Here is a 22,146-nt window from a genome sequence, read left to right as displayed (position 1 = left end):
ATATATAAAAGGAAAAAAAAATCTAATATTCTATTGTAAAGTCAATAAACAGCTTACATGTAATAGTACATATTAGACTAAGTATCTTATATACTTAGTCTAATATATTGTAAATATTATTAGTATATATATAAAAAATACACAAAAGAAATATTAAAAAATAATAAAGTAGATACTTTATTACTTGAAAATTATAATAAATATTTGCATATCATTTGATATGAGATATAAAATAATAAAAAAAAAAAAATCACAAGATTTTTTAATATTAATTTATTTAGAATTTTGTACAAGAAAAAGATCTAGTATATATATTTTTTAGAATAGTTGGTAGTAGTTTAAACATAAGACTATTGTACAGTCAAATTCAATTCTTCAAATAATTCATGCAAAACATATGGTTATTTTTAAAAAAACCAAAAAAATAGTTTGGATAAGAATACTTACTAATAAATTTACTTTGATGCATAATCAAACTTTATAATCTTATATTAATTAAAGATATATATATATATATATATATACATATATATATTACAAAGAAATAGATATATTATTTAATTATAAAGCACATAGACATTACACATCATTACATTTAAATTTTCATTATTGATGCTAAAATTTACTTAAAAAATAAAAAATAGTGAATCCAATATATATATATTTAAAAGTCTAATAATAGATAAGAAATTTAAGTTATATTTGAGCTTATTAAAGATGAAAGTTTTTTAATTTGATATTACTATTAAATATTTTACAAAATTATTAAATTTTCTTGTATCATTAATTATTTATTTTAAACAAATATAATTATAATATAAAAATATAATTCAAACCAAATAAAATCCAATTTATAGTCTTTTAATTATTATGTTAGTATAAAATAATAAAAAGGGTCATGCTTTAATTTCGTATTCAAATTAAAAAGGTTAGTAGAGAACAAATTTTAAAACCATTTAGATTTTGTAATTTTTTAATACATAGTTAGTAATGTTAGTTGCAGTTGAAAATAGAATTCATGACAACTATCACTTTTGTTTCCTTTTTTACATTTATATCATAACACTCTTAAAGTTGTACAAATTATATTAGAAACAGACCAAATTATGAAATTTATTATCTTTCCATATAATAAATAGAAGTAACAAATAATAGAATAATAAAAAAACAAATCAATTTAAGAAAAATGATCCTATAGTTTTTCAGTTATTTAAATTATTTCAACAAAAAGCAATAGTCAATTTTTTTCAGAAAGTTTCTTTTAACAAGATAGAAAACCATTTTTAGCAAAAATATGTGAAATTTTATATTTTGTAAGTTTTCAAGATGAATCACTTAGGTTGTCACAACCATTAGGTTGTTAAAGTTAAAGTACTTGATGCCATCTAATCAAATAGAAGTTATAATGTTAATATAGAATAACATGTATAAAGTTATTAAGTACTTTATACATAATATACCATTTTATTTTTTAAAACTTTAATACATATATATATACTTTAATTAAAATAATTAAAAAATATTATATGTTTATTTTATAATTATTATAAGAATAAAATTCTATTCTAAAATTTTAAAAATTAAATTTAATGTAAGTGTTTTATGATATATAAATATATAAATATTTCAAATTTATATAAAAAATCATAGTATAGATTTATTTCTATTATTTCCAAAATAATTTATCATAATATCATTTTAACAAAATATTAAAAAAATTTGTAAAAAAATATATCTTTTCTAATATGTATATATGAAATTAAATAGAAATCAAACCTACCAATTAATAAAAAATACACTTCTCTATCTTAAATTCAAAATGAAGTCAAATCTATTACCATACATAATGTTTATATATACACCTTCATTATCCAATACATTGTTTTGCAAACAACCCACCAAATTTTAAATTCAAAAACAAATGAAAATATATTAAAATATAATAATGAGTCTTGTAAGCCCCATAGAAATACAAATCAATCTTTGTTCTATTTCCAATTATGTTATTTTCCATAAACTCACATACAAACATCATTATAACACTTAATAACGGACACCATGATAGTTAATTCTTGCCACTTACCACTTAAGAAGAAAAATAGAGAGATGGACATGAATCCAAATCACCACAAAGGCAACATGGCCAAGGAATATGCAACAACATACGAATACGAACCTAAAAGAACAGAAGAAGTAAAAGAAAAAGCAAAAGAAAAGCTATAAAAAAAGCACGGTGACATGTTCACACTGGGAAGTAGGCAAGGGCGGGGGGGGGGGGGGGGGGCTGCACGACGGGCGCGGGTCGACGCGCCCAGCCCGGGATCTATCCCCACGGGTACGCTCGCGAGCGGGGTCCAGTGTCCGAGTGAGATGGGAAAGCTCGCCATTGTCGTCGTTGCCTGGCTCCCACTTCCCCTTCCCCCTTTCCCTTCCCTCGCAATACTATCTGAGTAAAGAGCAACTTGCCTTCGCCTTGCTTTGCTCTGCCTTTGCTTTGCCTCTGCCTTTGCTTTGCCTTTCTTCTTCTTCTTCTTCTTCGTCTTCGGTGCCGCACTCTTTCTGTGCCATAGATCTACCACGGGCACCTCTCCCATCCCCCGACATTGCCCGATCCGTGCACCACTCCAGGTTTGTGAGAACACTACTGCCGCTGTTTCCGTTTCCTGTTCGTCTCGCTGTGTCTGCTTCACACATCCCCCCTCCCCCCCCCCCCTCCTGGTTGCGTCAACATGCCAATCTAGGGTTCTGCATTCGTCTTCTCGAGGTCGTGTTGAGTTAATGCGGGCCTCTACTACGCCGCGGAATGCAGCGGAGTATGAAATGAGCACTGGACGCTGGTTTTGCGCGCGCGTTTAGTTTTTGATTTTTTGATCTTTGTAACCCCCCCCCCCGGTCTTATTTGTTTATTGTTTGTTACGATGGTAATTTTAGTTGTGAAATATATATATATATATATATATATATATATATATTGGGGTGGAGGATTCGTGTTTGGTCATGAATTGTTGGTGGATCCGGGAGGGTTGTTGCCGTGTGTATCTCATGGCAATGTCTCGATCGCGAAGTTAAGCGAGTCGTTTAGCGAAATGAGCGGGGAGTTTATCTGGGTGGGAAGGATCGTTGTGCAGGTGTTCTGAATGGTGGTTTGTCAGTTTGGGAATGGAGATTCACCTATGCTAGAGTCAGTGGCTAGATGAGTGATATCATGGCAAGACATAGCAATGTGCGTTTGCTTGGCACATCTTTTATTTTTTATTTTGATCTTTTAGAAGGCGAAAACATCGATTTGTAGTGCAGTAGTTGTGAACATGACGACAAGTCCGTATATTACAAGAACAGCTAGTCGTGGGAAACTGTACTTTGAAATTTTAGCTTCACTAGGTAACTGCAGCTATTCCGATGTAATTTTGGATTGCTGAGATCAGGATAGCTATGTGAGTGCGTGGGCACCGATCTTAAGTGTGGCGCGGAGTGTATTGCTGTTATGGTTAGAATGGACGAATTCTGGTGTAGTATTCACCAATTGTTATCTCCGTTGTATCACAGTCTATCTGATGTTTCGCCTCTACTGCATGCAGGGACCTGGTGCGGAACGCAGCTTAAATCTTCTAGGAATAAGTGGCGTGAACCAGTGATAAGAGGCTTACTCCGGTGGTTCTATTGTAGAATTATTACCAATATGGGCCTTAGAGGAAGTTGACTATGGAGGATCATGGTTCGAGGTTAAAAAAGAACGATTGATATTCTAGCAAGGAACAGATGTCAAGTAAGTGGTCACCATGAAATGGCTTGAGCGTTTCAAAGAGAAAGTGAGTCAGACCTCATTCTCTCCAACAAGCCCTCAGGCAAGGCTATCACGTCAGTGCTCTGAAGATGGAATCACTAGACCCAGGTATTAGTTGAATACATTTTTCATCGCTTGAATTGATTTTATTACCAGAAGATGCGTTGGAATCACGTTCTTATGTAGGACATGAATTTGAAGACCTTAGGATCTGCTCGGGAATTTCTGATTGTGTACGAAGGCCAAGAATTTTATACAAGTCTTGAATTTGATGCGTGTTTCACTTTGTCAGTCTCTAGGTTTACAAGTTAATATTGCTATCCTGATCCCTCTCATTATTTGATGTTCTTCCTTGGGTCTATGTCAAATGAAACCCTTTCAAGCACAATGTCTCTAATCAGTACATCAACTTTTTCTTCTCTCTATTTCAGATCTCCGTAATCTACTCTGATTTCATGTTGATTGGGTATTCTTCGCAGAGAAAAAGATGACTTGGAACAAGATTTTCGATCGGCATGGGAGGATTTTCGGTCATCAATTACCGAAAAAGTACAAAGCTCGCTCTTGAATTGGTGTCGGAAGTGTTGGCTGGATAGTTGGGTTTGGATTGCAAATAGTATTCCTTATGCTGGCTTGTGACATTCGCCAGTTGTTGTGTTTCAGTTATTTGGTTCATATTGAACATTGTGCTGCATGCTCGCTCTCTGATTACTTTATGTGAAGACTCCAGAATATTTTTACGTGCGTTTCATGTGTTTTTCATGTTAACTTTCTTTGATTTTCTGCTGTGCAGGAAAAAGAGAAAGCCTTGGATGTAACCGTAAGCCTTTTCTGTAAGGTTGCTCGGCAGAGTTCAGATCCGACTCGACTTGCCCTTTCGTATGTCTCATTCACCTTAATTTTCAATGTTATTTTCGCAATTTTGTGACATCTGAAAATGTTATCATTGATGAAAAAAATGCACACAACTGTCGACAGGTTTTACAGTTTCTTGTATTGTTGTCTTAGTATTATTGTACAATATAATAACAGCGCTGTTCCCATTCTATATTTTGTGGACAGGTTGGTGGATATACGTTCTTTTGCATTTGTCGTTGCTCGAGCACTAGTAACAGAGATTAAGAAATTACGAGAAGATGGAGCAAACGGGCAGCTTCAGGCTGATGACTTGTTGAGTTTCTTTACCGGATCGCAAGTCGAGGTACACAAGTCTGAACTGCTTCTATAATGAAATTTGTGTGTTGATCATTCTTAGACAGTCGGCAGTTTCTGTTTGTAAAAATTGTTGAACTATGACTGCAGGGAAATGGGAAAACTGGTGCTAATCTCCTCTTCGCTTTGGAAGGGCTCGTCTCTACGGTACGCCATCTTCTTCTTGTGTGTTTCGTTTCCCGACATGTGTATATGGTAGAAGATGAGAATCCTGCGGGATAACATGCAATTCAAACTCGGGTTGGGAGGATTTCTAGATTTGTGAAGTGAACAACGTTTTGTACGGATATGCCTGGTCTTACAAATGTTCCTCGTTCTTGCAGGAGCTGGACGTTCAACCTCTGATCGATGCTGGCCTCTTTCCCTCACTTGTCACTGTCTTAAATTGCTTATTAAGCTCTTCCATACCACCCAATAGTCATACAGTTTTTACCAATAGCGGTCCGTGTTCAACTGACAGCTCCACCGAACCATCCAACACCTCGACACTAGTGGCTGAAGGATCGGAACTGGCAGATCCAATTCCTGCTGTGGTTGAGACAGCAATCGTGGATGTGTCCACTCCACGAGCTTTAGAAGCTGCAGACACAGTGTCTCAAAATGAAAACCCTCCTGGTGACGGTGATGAGTGTCAGCATGGTGAGAAAGGACTTCCGTTGGTTGAGAATGTCCTCCAACAACCTGCATCAGATGCTGTGATACAAAATGAAACTTCTGGTCGAGTCGAAGTGGCTTCGCTGGGTCAGCAACCTACATCCAAGGCAGATGAAGCTCCTGTCAGTGTGCTTGACGGGATACCAATGGAGGAAAGACGAGCTTTGGTACATATTCAGTATGCTTTTGCGTATCTCTCTCTCTCTCTCTCTCTCTCTCTCTCTCTCTCTCTCTCTATCTATCTATCTATCTATATCTATATATATCTATATCTATCTATCTATCTATCTATCTATCTATCTATATATATATATATATATATATACATGTGTGTGTGCTGTGTGTGTTTGTGGAAACATGTTAGTAGTCACTTCTTGGTTATTTTTGGTTGAAAGGGTTAATCCAGACTACGTTGTATTGAACTGCTTGGATTGGCACATTAGTTGTGTTTTAATACAGTGCGACGATGAGCACAGGTGGAAGCTGGTGTTGTTCACGTTTTGAAAGCAATGGCACGACATGCTGGTGCGGCACAAAGTTTATTGGAAGACGATGCACTTCAGTTACTGTTTCATATGGTGGCTACGGGGGTCCCCGCCCAAAAGAAAGGAATTTCTGATGCTTTGGACCTCCAGATCAGCACCCCCTTACATTTAGCACAGCTTCGTCGTCATGCCATGCAGGTTCGCTCTCTTCTGGAGGCGATCTTTCTTTATTGTTGTAATGTTCATTATTTGAGGCTGTAAGTGCTGGTGAACTTGACAGTCTTGCTTAAATATGACGATTAATACTTTCTTTCGTACACTGAGAAAACCGTGCTTTCTCGGTATTTTGCAGATCCTAGAGGCTGCGTTGATGAGCGATAATGGGAGTACAGCCCAGTATGTACAAACTCATGAATTGGTTCGTATGCCACTCCAAAATTTTAAGTTATGCTTTCCATTCTTGTGATTCTAAACGTTTCTATTGGTGTTTTCTTCAGCTAAGATCGACTGATTCTGTGGTTGGTATTGATGTTCTTCTAAGCAGATTGAAGTGCTGCTGTCTCCAGTCAAGAATTTCCTGGCTGAAAGCAACGGTGATGCAAGCTATATTATTAGTGTGGTCGCATTAATCCTTAAATGTGTCCAGCTCTCGTCTCGTCCAGGTACTTGAAATCTGACCACTGACGTTGATGGTAACGCTTTCACTCGGTTCATCCGAGTGTAGATAGAGTTTCTGTTTCTTCTGAGAAAACTTTGTGTTTGGTCTAAAATACAGTACATGATTTGCAGAGTCTCGTGGAATACGCTTGAAGGATGGTTTTCGGAAAGGGAAAGGTTACACTTGCCTGGAAAAACTAGCATTACAATTAGCTGCTTCGCCAGGGAGTACGGAAGGAAATTTTGAATCACCCATTGTAAACCGGGATTCTTTATTCCCGGATGCTTCATATGGTCAAGTACCTGGCGATCGTCAAACAGGGATGGCTGACGGTGATTCTAGTGGGACCTTGTCGCCTTTGCTGATACGTCTTCTAGACATCATGGTTGATTTTGCACAGTCAGGTTCTCGAGCACAATACCGCTCCTCATCGGGCATTGGGGAGCGTTCGGGACGGCCAGCTACTGGTAAACCAGTGCGCGCCTTATTTGAAGGAATTGGTTCAACCTCCTCTTTCGATACCCGCGAACTTGATTTGGAGGGTAAAATAGGGGACATCGAGATAGTTCAGACTTTCCAAGATGTTTTCCTATACACAGGAAATGTGATGTTGCAGCTTGAAATACTAGACCGCCTTCTCAGACTATTCGCCAGCCATCCAGATAACTACGTACTTGTACAGGAGCGGCGTACAATGCCACTCTTCTTACAAAACATGGGCAGTTACGCGTTGATACTTCAAGAGCGGCTTTTGAAGGTTTTGGAGTACGCCGTAACTGTGGTAAATTGTATTCCCGAACAAGAGCTTCTTTCTCTCTGCTACCTTCTCCAGCAACCTTACGCATCACCTTTACGAAAAACAGTGCTATCATTTTTTGGGAAACTCTTATCATTTGATAGGAATTACAAAAAAGTGTTGAGGGAAGTAGGGCTCTTGGATCTTCTACTTGATGACTTGAGGCGATGTGGTCTCTCAGAAGACCCTATATCGAAAGATAATGCTGAACCTCTAGTTGAATCTCCCTCTCTGGAGCTCCATATCTTTGAAGACAAGGTCACTATTGGGCTTGCCTGGGAGTGCCTGCTCTCTCTCCTGAAGAAGAGTGATGGAAACCAAACAGTGTTTCGAAAGGCGAATGGGGTTGGTTACATTCTTCCTCTTGTAGCTTCAGCTTCTCAACGCAGCGGTGCTCTTCGTGTGCTTTCGTGTCTGATATGCGAAGATATTAATCAGGTTAGTTATGTTTTCCTTTCCTCCTGCTTGAATTGTACATGTCTGGAACTTGATCCTTGATAGGATCTCAGGCTATGCAGACCATTATTATATGGTTTGGAGGATTTACAACAATAAATGTTCTGTCTGTATTTATAAACTGGGATGAGTGCTTTGCTTAAGTGTTCTGAAATCCTCTGTAATCCTCTGAAATCCTGAAGTAATGTACATTTTCTTCTATAGTAAACCTGTACTATCTGTTTCTGTCCACCTTTTGGTCTATCTAAGATTTCTGCATTTTTCAGGCGCATGCAGATGAACTCAAGTCTCTCTTGAAGATTGCTCATAGTGGAGTTGTTTCTGGTCAAAATGGAGTACAAAATGTTCTCGACATTGAAGCAAAGGAGGACATTTTGTGGTGTGTCTGGCGAATCCTTGGAGCCAATTCCACAACTCGAGTTGTTTTTGGTGATGGGAATGGCTTTGGTCTTCTACTTTCTGTTTTGGAAGGCATTCATTCAGGCTGTAATGATCCCAGTGTGGAGTCGATAGGTGATGAAGCTGCACCTGCTTCAAGTCTTGCTGTGCACATGGAAGTTTTAGATGCATTATTGCACGTTATTACTGTAGCGGCAGCTGAAAGTCCAACGAATCGGAACAAGCTACATGAATGCGTTTCGTCACAAGCTTTTAAACGCTTACTGCAGAGATCTGGACTTCTATGTCCCGAGTTTGAGCAAAAAGTGGCAGAGCGTTTGTTTGATGTGGCGCTAGAACGAGTTCACTCTCCTTCTCAAAGTAATTTGGGACTTCCAATTTTGTCACAAGGAGAAGGAACCAAGAGCTTTAGAATTCCAGGAGCAGAGGGAGAGTTCCTTGTAAACCCTGGTCAAGCAGCACAGATGGATGTATATAATGCAGGGCCAATCGAAGTTCTTCTGTTTTTTTTACCACAGTTTACTGTGAAGTTGCAGCTTCGTATACTGGTCCAGGTCGAGAGGTTTGTCAATGACAGCCCGTGGAATCAGAATGCCTTAACCTCTGCTGGTAAGTTACGTATCATAATTCTGGTGCCGTTCAGTGCCCAGAGCTTGGGACTATAACAGGTTGTACATTATATTCTTTCAAATATCCCTATTTGTTGGGAGCTTCTCATACCTGATTTTTGTATCTAGATGTCCTTTGCCCAGTCTAAACAATTCATTTCATAATGGAGTGTAGGCTGTGTGGGACATCTACTGGAGGTAGTGAAATCAATGCTGCAAACGAAGCCTTCCTCTCTCTTGTCATATGCTTTGAAGATTGTGGAAATTCTTGGATCCTTCAGGTATGCAGCCCACATCCTTATCTCTCCTTTTAAATTTTGAACATTTTTATTTATTGATAAAGTGACATCTTAGTAATGTATAGCCTACTAATGAACACCCATTGCATATTGTTTGGGTGTTGGTATTTGTGTTACAATATGATGTGTATAGTCATGATTTCAAGGTACTACCCTTTCGGAACAGTTCAGTACCGGCATAATACTTGATTGTAATTTTTTCTTTACGAATTAATTTTTTGGGTTGCTACTGGTTTGTTATTGTGCGCCTTATAAATTCCCCCCCTGCTTGTGAATATCGATTTTTTAAAAATTATTTTTCTCTTATTTCTTCTACACAGGCTTTCTGCCTCAGAGATGCAAACATTGGGGAGAATCGTCTGGTTTAACCGGGACTCTTCTGTTGGTCATATGGGTCAGCGCCTCTTACAAATGGTTGAGAGGATGAGTCAATCTTCTCCTTTCTCAAGCGCAAGCCTGTCATTCTCCCCCTTCATTGAGTTTCGTATGTCTCGGATGGGACATGCTTGTCTGAGAACCCCTTTGGGGGACCGAACATGGCCTCCTACTGCTGGTTACTCTTTTGTTTGTTGGGCTCGGTTTGAGAAACTAAGCGCTCAAAATGGTCAGAACTCAAGTGGAGCTGAAGCATCTAAAGAGTTGCACCGAAATCGATCTGGTTCTTTAGGCTCTGTTCTGCGTATCTTGACAGTTGGAACAGCAGAAGACAAGAGTTCAATTTGTGCAGAGCTCTTTCTAAGTGATTCTGGAGTCCTGACACTGGCTACAAGCCCAACTTCTTATCTGTGCTTTAAAGGCGTGCGATTAGAAGAGGGTATTTGGTACCATCTCACCATAGTACACAATAAACCTAATGCATTGGCCGGACTTTTCCAGTCTAGTGTTGCTTATCTCTACCTTAACGGGAGCCTCCGTCATACAGGGAAGCTTGGCTACTCAGCCTCACCTGTTGGAAAACCATTACAGGTTCGTAGTATATATCTTCATATTTTTCATCACTTAGAATGTGTGTTCCTAAATTATATCGTTTAAGTTATGTGATACTTTTTTGAGATGTATACATTCTTTTAACTATTGATTATGACGTTAACTTCAACCATCAATCTCTGAACAGGTTACAGTAGGCACCTCATCATCTTTTTCGGAGGTGTCACCTTTTACTTGGCAGCTTGGTTCATGCTACTTATTTGAAGAGGTTCTCCCTGCTCCGGCAATTTTCTTCATGTATGTACTTGGGCGTGGTTACCGTGGACTTTTTCAAGACACTGACATGTTGCGGTTTATACCTTATGAAGCCTGCGGCGGGGGCAATTTGATGGTACTGGAGAGCTTAGATACAGAGCTCTTAGCCACGCTGAAAGCCGAAGGACTAAGCCAAAATGCTGGAGTGGCTCAATTGGAAGGCAGTGGAGTTATTTGGGATCTGGAGAAGCTTGCCCGCTTTTGGGCCCAGCTTTGTGGTCGCCATCTTATATTTGCTTACGATGGTTCGCATGCGGAGGATGTTGTTCCAGCTGGTGTTATGTCAATGGTGAACTTGGTTGATCCCATGTCAGCAGCAGCTTCTGTTCTTGGAGGTAAGCTCCTGCAACAAATAATTCCAAATTCCCATTTTCTTTAGCTCAAGTTCGTACTAATTACCTGCCCTTGATCTCACAGGATTACCAAGACTTGCTCGAATACATGGAGACGTCCACATTTGCACGCCATGCAATATCGCAGATACTATGCGTAAAGTGGGAGGTGTGGCAGTTGTCCTGGCAATGATTGAGGCTGCTGATAGTTGTGAAACGCTGCACCTCGCTCTCTCTGTTTTGGTATCTATGCTACAGTCAAATCCTCGGAATGCACGTGACATGCAAGCTTGTCGGGGCTATCATCTATTAGCTTTATTCCTTCATCGAAGAATGGATTATTTTGAGGCTCGGGATCTTGACTTTTTGTTCCGAATCGCATCCTGTGAAGCATCCTTTGTTCAAAAGCCACCCCAGACAACAATACCTGCATCTGAACCTGCTGGCCATAGCAGGAGTCTAAGTGCAGGATTTGACACAGCTATGAACCTCTTAGGTTTCTCATCTAGGGTTCCAGACGATCAGACATCAAACTACGGGTCCACGGTGGAGTATCCAGAGAGTCTTGGCATGGATGGATCGATTGGTGGCGGTGTATCTGACATCGAGTGCTATGATCTTCCACATGAGGATATCGATTGTATAGTTCTTGCTAATCCAGAAATGATGGAGCATGTTTTACTGGATTGGACTCTATGGGTAACTGCACCTATCGGGGTCCAATTAGGTCTTCTAGGTTTCATTGAAAGGCTTGTTTCTATGCATCGGTACCGTCTCCACAACTTAACTGTTTTAAGAAAACTCAATTTAGTTCAGCACTTGTTAGTTACCCTGCAGAGAGGGGATGTTGACAATGTTGTGCTGGAAAAGCTTGTAGTGCTGTTAGGTATCATCTTGGAAGATGGGTTCTTGCCTTCAGAGCTCAAATATGTTGCAGATTTTGTTGTGATGACATTTGACCCACCCCATATCGTAAAAGGTGTCTCAGGTATCACCCGTGAGTCCATGGGTACACAGGTGAGTTTTCGTTAATCATTTAATCTGAGTGGAAATTTGCTTCATAATCTGACTTAGCGAGGTCTTTCTCGTTTAGATCATAGTTTTAAAAACATCCATCTTCCTTCGGACAATTCTTGAGCTTGTTTTGTATAACAAGGTATTTAGGCATTAGCGTGCCTAAAGTGGAGGGGGTGCAATCACTGGTGGGTAATTTAATCTCAAAATTATGGTGTTGTAATCTCTAGCATCTAGTATTTCCTTCTTACCAGATGATTGGTTGACTTTATCTTGAGCCCTTCAATGTTTGATGATGTTGAGGCAGGTTATCGTGAGAGATTTGCTTCTTGAGATGCTCATTGAACTTCAAATGACTATTACAGCAGATGACACATTAGATACGTGGCACAAAATTGTGTCTTCAAAGCTCATTACGTTCTTGTTGGATGAAGCTGTTCATCCTACTAGTATGCGATGGGTTATGACTTTACTTGGTGCGTGCCTGCTACCTTCCCCTACATTTGCCGCCCGCTTTAAAAGCTCAGGTGGCTTCCAAGCCTTGGCTCGTGTTTTGCCAAGTTTTTACGATTGTCCTGAAATTTACTACATACTCTTCAGCCTCATTTTCGGGAAGTCTGTATATCCAAGACAACCTGAGGTGTGGTCATCTTGCCATTTAACTTTTCTTCAGTGTCCTTCCACTTATCAGAATGCTCTTTCAATGTTTTTGATTGTGTTGAAGATTCTGAAGGTGTTCAAAAATGCATTTGAAGCTCGTAAAGACATACGAACTTACCATGAGGTGCTTCATTTCCCAGGTTCGCCTGCTTGATTTCCATGCTTTGTTGCCCGAGGACGGGAACAAAGCAGAGCTCGTCTTTACCGAACTCTTAGACTCAGTGATATCGATGGCGAAGGCTGCATTTGATCGCATGATCGCACAGTCTGAATCAGCCAAACAAACTGGCGATTTCTCTGGATTTACTGTTACTTTAGCTTCTGATCAAACAGACGGAGAGACACTCCAGGTTGGTGCCTATTGCTGATTTTGATCATATGCTTTCTTCATTTGGTTTCCTTCTTTACTAACGTGTCATGTATCATACTCCACGATATACTTCCTAAACGCAATCGAGAGTTCTCAAGTAAAAAATAATCCTGTTTACGCAACTGCTGAGTTAAATATACGAACTTGATTGTAAATGCAGGGTGAGGCTCTTTTACATAAGACATATGCAGCAAGACTTCTGGGAGGGGTACAGGCAGCTCCTGGAATGGTTTCATCTCTGTTACGCTTCATGGTGGATTGTGCAAAGATGTGCAAACCCTTCTCAATGGCATGCCGTCGGTCCGACTTTCTTGAGTCCTGTGTAGATCTTTACTTTGCCTGTATAAGGTAGCAAATTCTCTTCTAAAAATGATGGCTAAATCTGTTGTTTGCATTATTGTGAGAGAGATTTGCACTGGGCTGCACCCCTCTGATCTCTTTTTCTCTGAATTGCTCTATTTTCTCGTCGGGAAAAAGGTTCGGGTGGTTGCACTTTCTGATAATGCGTTGATTACTTATTGGATCTACTGCACATTGTTGTGTTTCAATTATGTGAAACTCAATAAAGTTTAAGTTTGCAAGGTGATCTATCCTTTGCAGGTCTGCTGCTGCAGTAGAAGGTGCACAAGAGTCTAAATGGGAAACAAAGGATCAGCTACTGGAGGAAGACTTGGAAAAAACACAGTTTGTAGAATCTTCCAATATCAGAAATGGAAAACTTGATGTTTCTGGGCTGACTGTTGTTACAGAATATCCAACAGAGACGGCAACGAGAGTGTCACCGAAAATCGCTTCTAGAACGGAAGAAGGATTCCCTGATGTTGCCCACATTTCTTCTATTTCAGGTAACCCTTAAATCTATCTGAATGATACTCTGGCTATCCTATAGATTGAAGTTCTTGTGGAACTCCAGTGATAAATTGTGTTCAATTCTTTGCACTACTGCCTTGTGAGAAATACCTCTTACAGATGAAACTGATCTAAATCTATCATGTGACCAGCTTCCTCATGATCCGTTCCTGCATGAGTCGTGAGTTGCTACACGAAGCATTGAGCTTACTGTCTTATTGAAGCACTTAACTGTTTCTCATGATCCTACATCTTCTCCATGGGAACCCTGCCACATTATGATGTACTATGTATGTTGAATGTTCTCATCGTGCAACACAAGAAATTATTTCTCATTATGAGATGTGGATTACTGCAGAGAGTGAAGCTCTGACGGTTGACTTGGCTATGTCACCAACAACATCGGAAATGTCCAGGATTTCGATGCTCACTCCAAAGCCTACGACTCCTCCTGTGAAGTCATGGCTGACTCATCCCTTAACTTTGGACTTATCTGAAACAAGACAACCCACGACCACACTTTCAGCACCTCCAACGCCACCAAGGTCGAATAAAGAGCGAACTAGGCACCTCTCTTTCTCTGCAATCTCATCTATATCTGGCAATCAAAGTGATGTTGACTTCAATTTTAGCGATTTTGGCCCTCCGTCTTCTACAAGTGTCACACCTAGTGAAACCTTAAATGCTGCAATTACCCCTCGTTTGCTTTTGCAACTGGAATCTTTGGGTGCTGGGGGTGGGCCCTGCGCTGCAGCTGCATCTGCCATATTGGATTTTATTGCAGAAGTGTTGGCAGAAACTTTACTCGAGCAGGCTAAATCAATAACCGTGGTGGAGAGTATTCTTGAAGCTGTGCCCATGTATGTCAATTCAGACGCAGCTCTTATCTTTCAAGGGCTTGTTTTGAGGCGAATAATAAATGATCTCGAGAGGAGGCTGATGCGCGATTCAGAGGAGAATCACAAGAAATTAGATAAGAATAGGTATCCTTCTCCTTTTTTCTTTCTTAGATGTATGTTATTTGTAGCCTTTCATTCTTTGGATAACATATTGGGGTGGATATTTACTTTTGAGTTGTTCACAGTTGTTTTGGCTCTAGCTTTGTTGTAGTTATTCATTAAATCCTTGAGTGCTTTGTGTGTAAGGTTTTGTTCTGCACTGCCATGATTTGTTTTTGAAAGACTGTTATCCTGAGCTTGCGGATTTGTACAGGTGGGCTCCCAATCTTGATACGCTGAGTTGGCTGTTAGTCGACCGCGTATACATGGGTGCATTTGCAGAGGCTGGAGGCCCTCTCAATGTCCTTGAGTATCTTCTCTCGATGCTTCAATTAGCCAACGCAGATGGACGTGTAGAAGATGCAACTCCGACGGCCAAAGGCATGCTGTTCACGAGGAGCGGTGGTCGTCAGGCAGAATCATATGTTCAATCTCTTTTGAAGAATACGAACAGGATGCTTATGTTTTGTTTCTTGCCACAGTTGATTAACAGCCCCGTAGAAGAAGACTTTCCCGCAACGAATGGGAAAAAGATCAATCCATCTGCTTCAGGCTCAGAGATCGTTATGGAGAGTGTTCCAAAATGTCTGGAGAGAGTTTCTGGGGATGTTGGCGTTACTTACCAAGTTATTCTTGATAAAGCCGCAGTTTTGCAATTATTACTTGCCAATCGAAAAATAATCTTTTGCACCATCAATGTAGACCTTGAATTAGTATGTGCTCTTTGTATAAATCTTTTTCCGATGGCTTTAGATACTGAACAAAGCAATAAGACTGTGGTTTTTGAAGTCTGGAAAGCGTTGTTGACACATCGCAGTTCTGCTTTGGAGGATGTACTCATCACACGAGGTAGCCAGGTAAAATTTTCACCCTCGGAAGATAAACATAGGGTGTAGTGGTTATGTTGCGTTGTCTTATGGGCAATCTTAAGCTCTAGTCTGATTCAAAGGCTGGTGTATTCTTGTTCGCGTGCAGGGCAGTGTTCTGATGGACGTACTTCATGGAGGCTTCGATCGGCTGCTTAAAGCAGGAGTTCAAGACTTCTTCGTATGGCTTCAGGAGAATTGGGAGTCTGTACAAAGAGTGCTGGAGCAGCGAGCATCCACCATATGGAGGGATTACGTTTCGGCAGCATCACGTTTTCCTGCAGCTCGCACTAAATCGATGGAGGTTCGACGACGGAGAGAAATGTCTCGTCGTAGTAGGGAACGCTCCAAGATGGATACTCGCCATTGGGAGCAAATGTTGGAAAGACGCGTGGCACTTGAGTTAGTCAGAGAGGCTATGGCAGCCGAATTAAGGGTTCTTCGTCAAGACAAATACGGGTGGATACTTCATGCGGAAAACGGGTGGGCAGATCATCTCCAGCAGCTAGTTCATGAGCGAGGAATTTGGCCAATCGTCCCAGAGGTCTGTGATGAAGAACCTGATTGGCAGCTGTGCCCAACCGAAGGACCTTATCGCATGCGGAAGAAGTTAGAGCGAAGGAAGAAAAATCTTAGCATTCTTGGGAAATCGCAACTCATGGTGCATATCTGAACCAAAATCATAAGAATGCTCTCTTTTTCAATCTTTGACATGGTTATTTAGAGATTTCGAATTTAAGTCATGTTGTTTTATTCCATTAAATACCTGGTGGTACGATTGTGAAATTTGAACTGTTTGTACCTTGTTGTGGAGTTGAGAAAGATGCTAATAATCTCTCTTGCTTGAAAAGCTTCCGTACGATAATTTTCTCACGCTCCGTACTATCTTCGCGAGTACTGCTTCTGTAAGAGTAATTGAAATTGATTCAATATTGAGCGTTAGATCAAAAGTTCACGCACGAGTGTACAAGTCGATTCGAGGAATTATTTGTGCGTTAATCTCTTATTGGAGTGGTGGCACTCATGTTTACGGATTGTTGATCAGGAGGAGCGACAGAACGATGGGGTGTACAAAGTTTCTCCAAATGATGGAGTTAATCCGTTGGACAAGGAGAATCCACTTCATGATCAGTACGTTGACCTTTTTAGTTCCGATACTCAGAAACGCCTGGGATATTCAAGTAAGGAGTTTCTGGCATCACTTGAGGAAGACATCGGAGAATTGAAGACTGAGATTGGTGACGATGAGGAAGATATGTTATCCGCAAGAGTTAACTGGAATGAGGAGTCATTTTCTGGCAACTCAGAATCTCAGAGACCAAAGGCTATGAGTGTTGCTTCTCTCAAGCTTGCTGGAGAAGAAGTCATAGACCAAGTTTTAGGTTCTCCACACGGATCCGTCTCTCCAGCAGTAGAAGAGATTATGCCAGAAGAAGCAAATTATTTAGAGCAAGAGATGCATGAGGATGGAGAATATTTGATTAGGCCTCATTTGGAACGTGGAGAGCGTATCAGGTTTCGATATAATTGTGAGCGAGTGGTTGGCTTAGACAAGCGTGACGGAATTTTCCTTATTGGGGAAAAATGCTTGTATGTTATTGAAAATTATATTATTGATGAAAACAAGTGTATAAAGGAGAAGGGTGAAGAACGAGATCTCTCAATTATTGATCAGGCTCTTGGAGTTCGAGCTAATTCAACTGGTGTAGTGGATATGAACATATCCAAGCAGACGGAAGTTGCAGCTGATTCTTGGGCTGGAGGTCGTGCTTGGGCTTACAGTGGGGGTGCATGGGGAAAGGAGAAGGTGAGTGAGAACTACATTGAGTGATGTTTTTCGAATGCCATTTATTCTTCAGGTGCATTTTATCTGCCTTAGGTACTTGCTGACACGATCTGGATAATGGTTCTCAAATCATTACAGGTAAAAGCAGGCCAAAATATGCCACATCCATGGAGGATGTGGAAACTAGAAAGCGTGCATGAGTTGCTGAAGCGGCGGTACCAGCTACGTCCTGTTGCCATTGAGTTGTTTAGCATGGATGGATGCAATGACCTGCTTGTTTTTCATAAAAATGAACGAGACGAGGTTTTCAAAACTCTTCTCGCAATGAACCTTCCTCGCAACAGCATGTAAGCCCTTTTCTTCATTAGTCCATGTTTATGTATTTTGTCTTGACATTCTAATTAATTGAAAACGAACCAGCAAGAGATGTGCTTTTTAAGAGGTAGGCACGGATTTTCACGCTTGTGTTAGCGGCTTCGGTAATGTTCTTAATCATTGAAATTGGAGTACAGGCTGGATACAACAATATCGGCCGCTTCAAAGCAAGAGGCCGGTGAAGGTGGGCGACTCTTTAAAATGATGGCCAAGTCCTTTAGTAAAAGGTAAGAACACATGTTTTAATGAGGTTCGATTACAATTTTCTCCGATGATTAATATCTTATGCAAATCTGTGGTTTCTCTTTTTGACATTTCTTTCATATCTCATCAATCATGGTTTGCTTCTGGTTATAGATGGCAAAATGGGGAAATCAGCAATTTCCAGTACCTCATGCACTTAAACACACTAGCAGGGCGTGGTTATAACGATCTCACACAGTATCCAGTGTTTCCCTGGATTTTGAAAGACTATACTAGCGAAGAGTTGGACTTGTCGAATCCAGATACATTCCGTCGCCTTGATAAACCTATGGGGGCTCTGCATCCTGAACGAGAGAAGGAATTCCGAAAAAGGTTATACTCCTGATATCATGCGTAAACTTAGAGAATTGTTGAATATCTAGGAATTTCAACGCTTAAACGTCTGGGTGCGAATCTACACACCACTAAGGTGACTATTACGGTCGCACTGTGGGCGTTTGAGGGTTGATGTACCACTGCTTGTAGTGTCTTTTACTTCAAAAGTTTGGGGTATAGAGTATAATAGAATTCAGATTGGAAAATCTGCTAGTGATTATTAACTTGGCTTTCTGGCATTCAGGTACGAGACTTGGGAGGATCCAGAAATTCCGAGATTCCACTATGGTTCACACTATTCCAGTGCTGGAAGTGTGCTATTTTACCTCATAAGGTTACCCCCATTTAGTCAAGAAAACAAACAGCTTCAAGGGGGTGCTTTCGATCACGCTGACCGACTCTTTAACAGCATCAAGGATACCTACCTCAGTGCAAGTCAAGGAAATACTGCTGATGTTAAGGAGCTTATTCCTGAGTTTTTTTATCTCCCCGAGTTTCTGGAGAATCGCTTTGGTTTTGATTTTGGAGTTAAGCAATCAGGTGAAAGGGTGAATGATGTGCTACTGCCGCCCTGGGCAAAGGGAAGTGCTCGTGAGTTTGTTCGCAAACATCGTGAGGCCTTAGAATCACAATATGTCTCCGAAAACCTGCACCACTGGATTGATCTCATCTTCGGTTTCAAGCAGCGTGGAAAGGTTTGGTCACACACTCAAGTAGCTGCAGAATTCTTGCATTGTTCGCACTAGCTGGTAGTATTCAGTAAAGGATGATTTATATCTCTTAAAATTCCCAAAATCATCAGAAAACCACGACAATTGTTGAACAAGCTTTTTGTGACCTCTTGTGTTCAGCTTTTAAAGACCAACTATTTCAACCTATGGGTGTACTTTGACATGAACCCTAAAACATAATTTGCAGATAAAATTGAAAGCTATTTAGTCTTATCGCACCAGCACTTACTGTATTTCATCTATACATGTTTCGTGATCTTGAGTTTGTCTACCATTATTGTTGTTACTACTAGTAGTAGTAGTTTGGTGATAGGTGTGGAAAATCTTTAACTTGTTATACATCCTTTGATTTTTGTTACAGCCGGCTGTTGAAGCTTTAAATGTATTCTACCACTTGACGTATGAGGGAGCAGTTGACATCGATCGCGTTCCCGATCCTGCAATGAAAGCTGCTGTTTTGGCTCAGATCAACCATTTTGGACAGACACCAAAACTGCTCTTTACCAAGCCTCATCCTAAGCGGAAGTGGGTTCAGAAGCAGCCACTTGCGCTTGCCCTCCGCAATTACCATTTACTTGCTCCTCAGGTGCTCATGAGCTCACGGGGTTTCTTTCTTTCCTTCTTCCTTTCTTTTGCTTGTTTGCATTTTTCTATTCGAGAAATTTCGCGAAGGTGTGTAGGTTTGAACTTCTTTGTTTTGGTTGATGATCGTTCTTCAGGAAATGCGGCCATTGAGTTCAAGAGTATCTCAAATAGTTATTTTTCAAGACAAGGTATACGCAGCAGGAGCTAACAGAATACTGAAGCCACCCTCTTTTACCAAGTATCTTTGTTGGGGATTTTCAGATCGTAGCCTTCGGATTATCTCATATGAGCAAGAGAGGCTCCTCTCCACCCATGAGAATCTTCATGACGACGGACCTGTGTTATGTACTGGCTTTAGTCGCGATGGTCGAATTCTGGTCACTGGTACTAGCACTTAAATATTGTTCTCCTAATGTATTAGCTCTCTTTATTTTTATGATTTATTAAAAAAATGATAAATTGTTTAGGGTTTGCCATTCCATTTCAACCGGTACTGATGGACCACCATTTATTTTTGTCCCTTACTCAAGGCAACTAAGTCCTTTCCTTTCCACACCAAGTTGGCCACTGACTCTTCTTTTTACAGGTGGAGCGGATGGGGTGGTATCTGTATGGAGACAACGAAAAGATGGTCTTCGAGGACAGCGTCGGCTACATTTGCAGAGATCATTGTGTGCTCACTCACAAGCAGTCCTCTGCCTTGCAGTTTCCCAACCATACAGTCTCATTGTTAGTGGATCTAAAGACCGTACTGTGATTTTCTGGGATTTGTCTAGTCTCGAATATGTGCGGCAATTGCCTGAACTACCGGAGCCACCGACAGCTATTCATGCAAACGACATGACAGGCGAGGTGGTCACAGCCGCAGGGACGACTCTTTCTGTTTGGAGCATTAATGGGGATTGCTTGGCAGCTGTAAATACATCTCACGTTGCTGCTGATACTATCCTTTCCATTACTAGTCCCCATTTATCGGATTGGATGGAGGCAAGCTGGTATGTTTTCTTTTTAAAGAAAAATATGTGTTCACTTTTTATGCTTGTTTGTCACAGATGGAACCCAACACTGGATTCTTTGGTGAAATCTATATGTACTGGATTCGGCTAGATGCATTTTTTTCATGTTTTTAGGGGCAACTGAAGTTCTAGCAGTTATTTTCATGCAATGAACGAGGCAATACCTTGAGGAATATTTTCATTTATGGAGTACATTTGTGCTGGAATTCTGGTGGGAATCCTCTTCAGGTACGTGACGGGCCATCAAAATGGAGTAATCCGTCTTTGGCACATGGAGCTTGACAACCATTCAAAATTAGATCGGAGAGCGAGCCACCGAATTTCTTGTTCCTGGGGTTCAAACGAATTATCTAAGTCATGTGTCACTGGCGGCCCTCCGGAATATCAACTGGTTTTGTATAAAGTACTGAGTTGGCATAAGGAGCCAGTAACTGCTCTCTCGTTAGGGAACGACCTCAAGCAACTCTGCAGCGGCGATGCAGGTGGACATCTTGTTTCTTGGACACTGCCTGATGATGGTTTTAAGCAAACACCTTCGCTTGAAATTGAGGTAAGCGGAAATTTTGGACCTGTATGTCCTTCATATCCTTCACATCCTGCTTTGAACCATTTCTGTTGCAATTTTACGTATCGTCATGGTTCCAATCTATGTTTTTGACTTCTCGTGTGTCAAGCATTACTTGTTTTCACTTTAGTGAGAATTATGTTCTGTACTCTTTAATCCTCAACTTCCAACTCAAGTTTGTCGCCAGGCAGTGGCGCGTCACTTTTCATGTGTTGGCTGTTGGATATGATGTTCGGTGGCTTCGGAAAAGTAACATGCAAGGCTAGAAATATTGCATTATATTTTGATTCCCATCTTACTAAAGATCCGCTTGGTTTGCAGCCGGACCAGTGCACAACATGCCAGAAGGAGTTGAATCTAACAGAGATGAAGCATCACTGCCGCAATTGTGGACAAATTTCATGCGCCGACTGTTGCAATAACCACATTGTTTTGGAAGATCTTGGCTATTTTAGTCCTGTCCGAGTGTGTGGGAGTTGTTATGAGTCTCGCCAATCCTGCACAGGTAGACAACTGACTTTTTCTAGGACGTCCTCCGAGGTGATTCGTCCCTCTCTGCTTACAGAGGATTCGAAGAACGGTAGTGAACTAGCCTTTGAACTTCTGAACGCCTTGAAGTCCGCTAATGTGACAGATGTTGAAACCAACATCACTTGAAGTGGATTGTTCAAAGGGGAGACCTAGTTAGATTTTGCCCCCCTTGACCATCTCTGTATACAATTTCCAATTCCATTTCCTAACTTCCATCCTTCGGGACCAAAGTTTCCTCATTGCTGTCTGAAGTGCATGTTCCAAGGTTCGTTTGGGCACATTTTCTGGCTGTGCTC

The 22,146-nt window shown here is 40.6% G+C and overlaps 1 protein-coding gene across 2 annotated transcripts; it reads left to right on the top strand.

Moving 5' to 3' along the window:
• Positions 1-2,386: 2,386 nt before the first annotated feature.
• LOC112283585 (protein SPIRRIG) lies at positions 2,387-22,089 on the top strand. 2 transcript variants are annotated; one of them, XM_024522478.3, is made up of 33 exons: positions 2,387-2,628; positions 3,579-3,892; positions 4,264-4,333; positions 4,578-4,663; positions 4,847-4,985; positions 5,087-5,143; positions 5,320-5,817; positions 6,127-6,333; positions 6,488-6,553; positions 6,680-6,797; positions 6,925-8,027; positions 8,312-9,053; positions 9,228-9,333; positions 9,672-10,317; positions 10,466-10,928; positions 11,011-11,942; positions 12,247-12,579; positions 12,740-12,949; positions 13,130-13,317; positions 13,570-13,814; positions 14,177-14,801; positions 15,031-15,673; positions 15,792-16,343; positions 16,728-17,489; positions 17,607-17,815; positions 17,981-18,070; positions 18,201-18,419; positions 18,667-19,117; positions 19,515-19,739; positions 19,873-20,122; positions 20,325-20,733; positions 20,983-21,304; positions 21,641-22,089. In XM_024522478.3, the coding sequence occupies exons 2-33, from the start codon at positions 3,780-3,782 to the stop codon at positions 21,974-21,976; spliced, it is 11,415 nt and encodes a 3,804-aa protein (XP_024378246.1). In that variant the 5' UTR covers positions 2,387-2,628; positions 3,579-3,779; the 3' UTR covers positions 21,977-22,089. The 2 variants fall into 2 exon arrangements, with proteins under 2 accessions (XP_024378246.1, XP_090107611.1); XM_090251485.1 differs by lacking the exons at positions 2,387-2,628; positions 3,579-3,892; positions 4,264-4,333; ... (1 more) ...; positions 4,847-4,985; positions 5,087-5,143 and having other exon boundaries at positions 5,745-5,828.
• The last annotated feature ends 57 nt before the right edge of the window (positions 22,090-22,146 follow it).

This window comes from Physcomitrium patens, chromosome 6 (assembly GCF_059467195.1).
Source record: "Physcomitrium patens ecotype Gransden chromosome 6, ASM5946719v1, whole genome shotgun sequence".
NCBI lineage: Eukaryota > Viridiplantae > Streptophyta > Bryopsida > Funariales > Funariaceae > Physcomitrium > Physcomitrium patens.
Note: the sequence above shows the minus strand (reverse complement) of the source record. Positions and strands in the feature narration are given on the sequence as shown.

Excerpts from the sequence above, each read along its gene's own strand:
- LOC112283585 (XM_024522478.3), top strand. The coding sequence starts at position 3,780 with ATGAAATGGCTTGAGCGTTTCAAAGAGAAAGTGAGTCAGACCTCATTC. Across the intron at positions 10,318-10,465 it reads CTGTTGGAAAACCATTACAG|GTTACAGTAGGCACCTCATC; the intron begins GTTCGTAGTATA and ends ATCTCTGAACAG. Across the intron at positions 18,420-18,666 it reads GAGAAGGAATTCCGAAAAAG|GTACGAGACTTGGGAGGATC; the intron begins GTTATACTCCTG and ends TCTGGCATTCAG.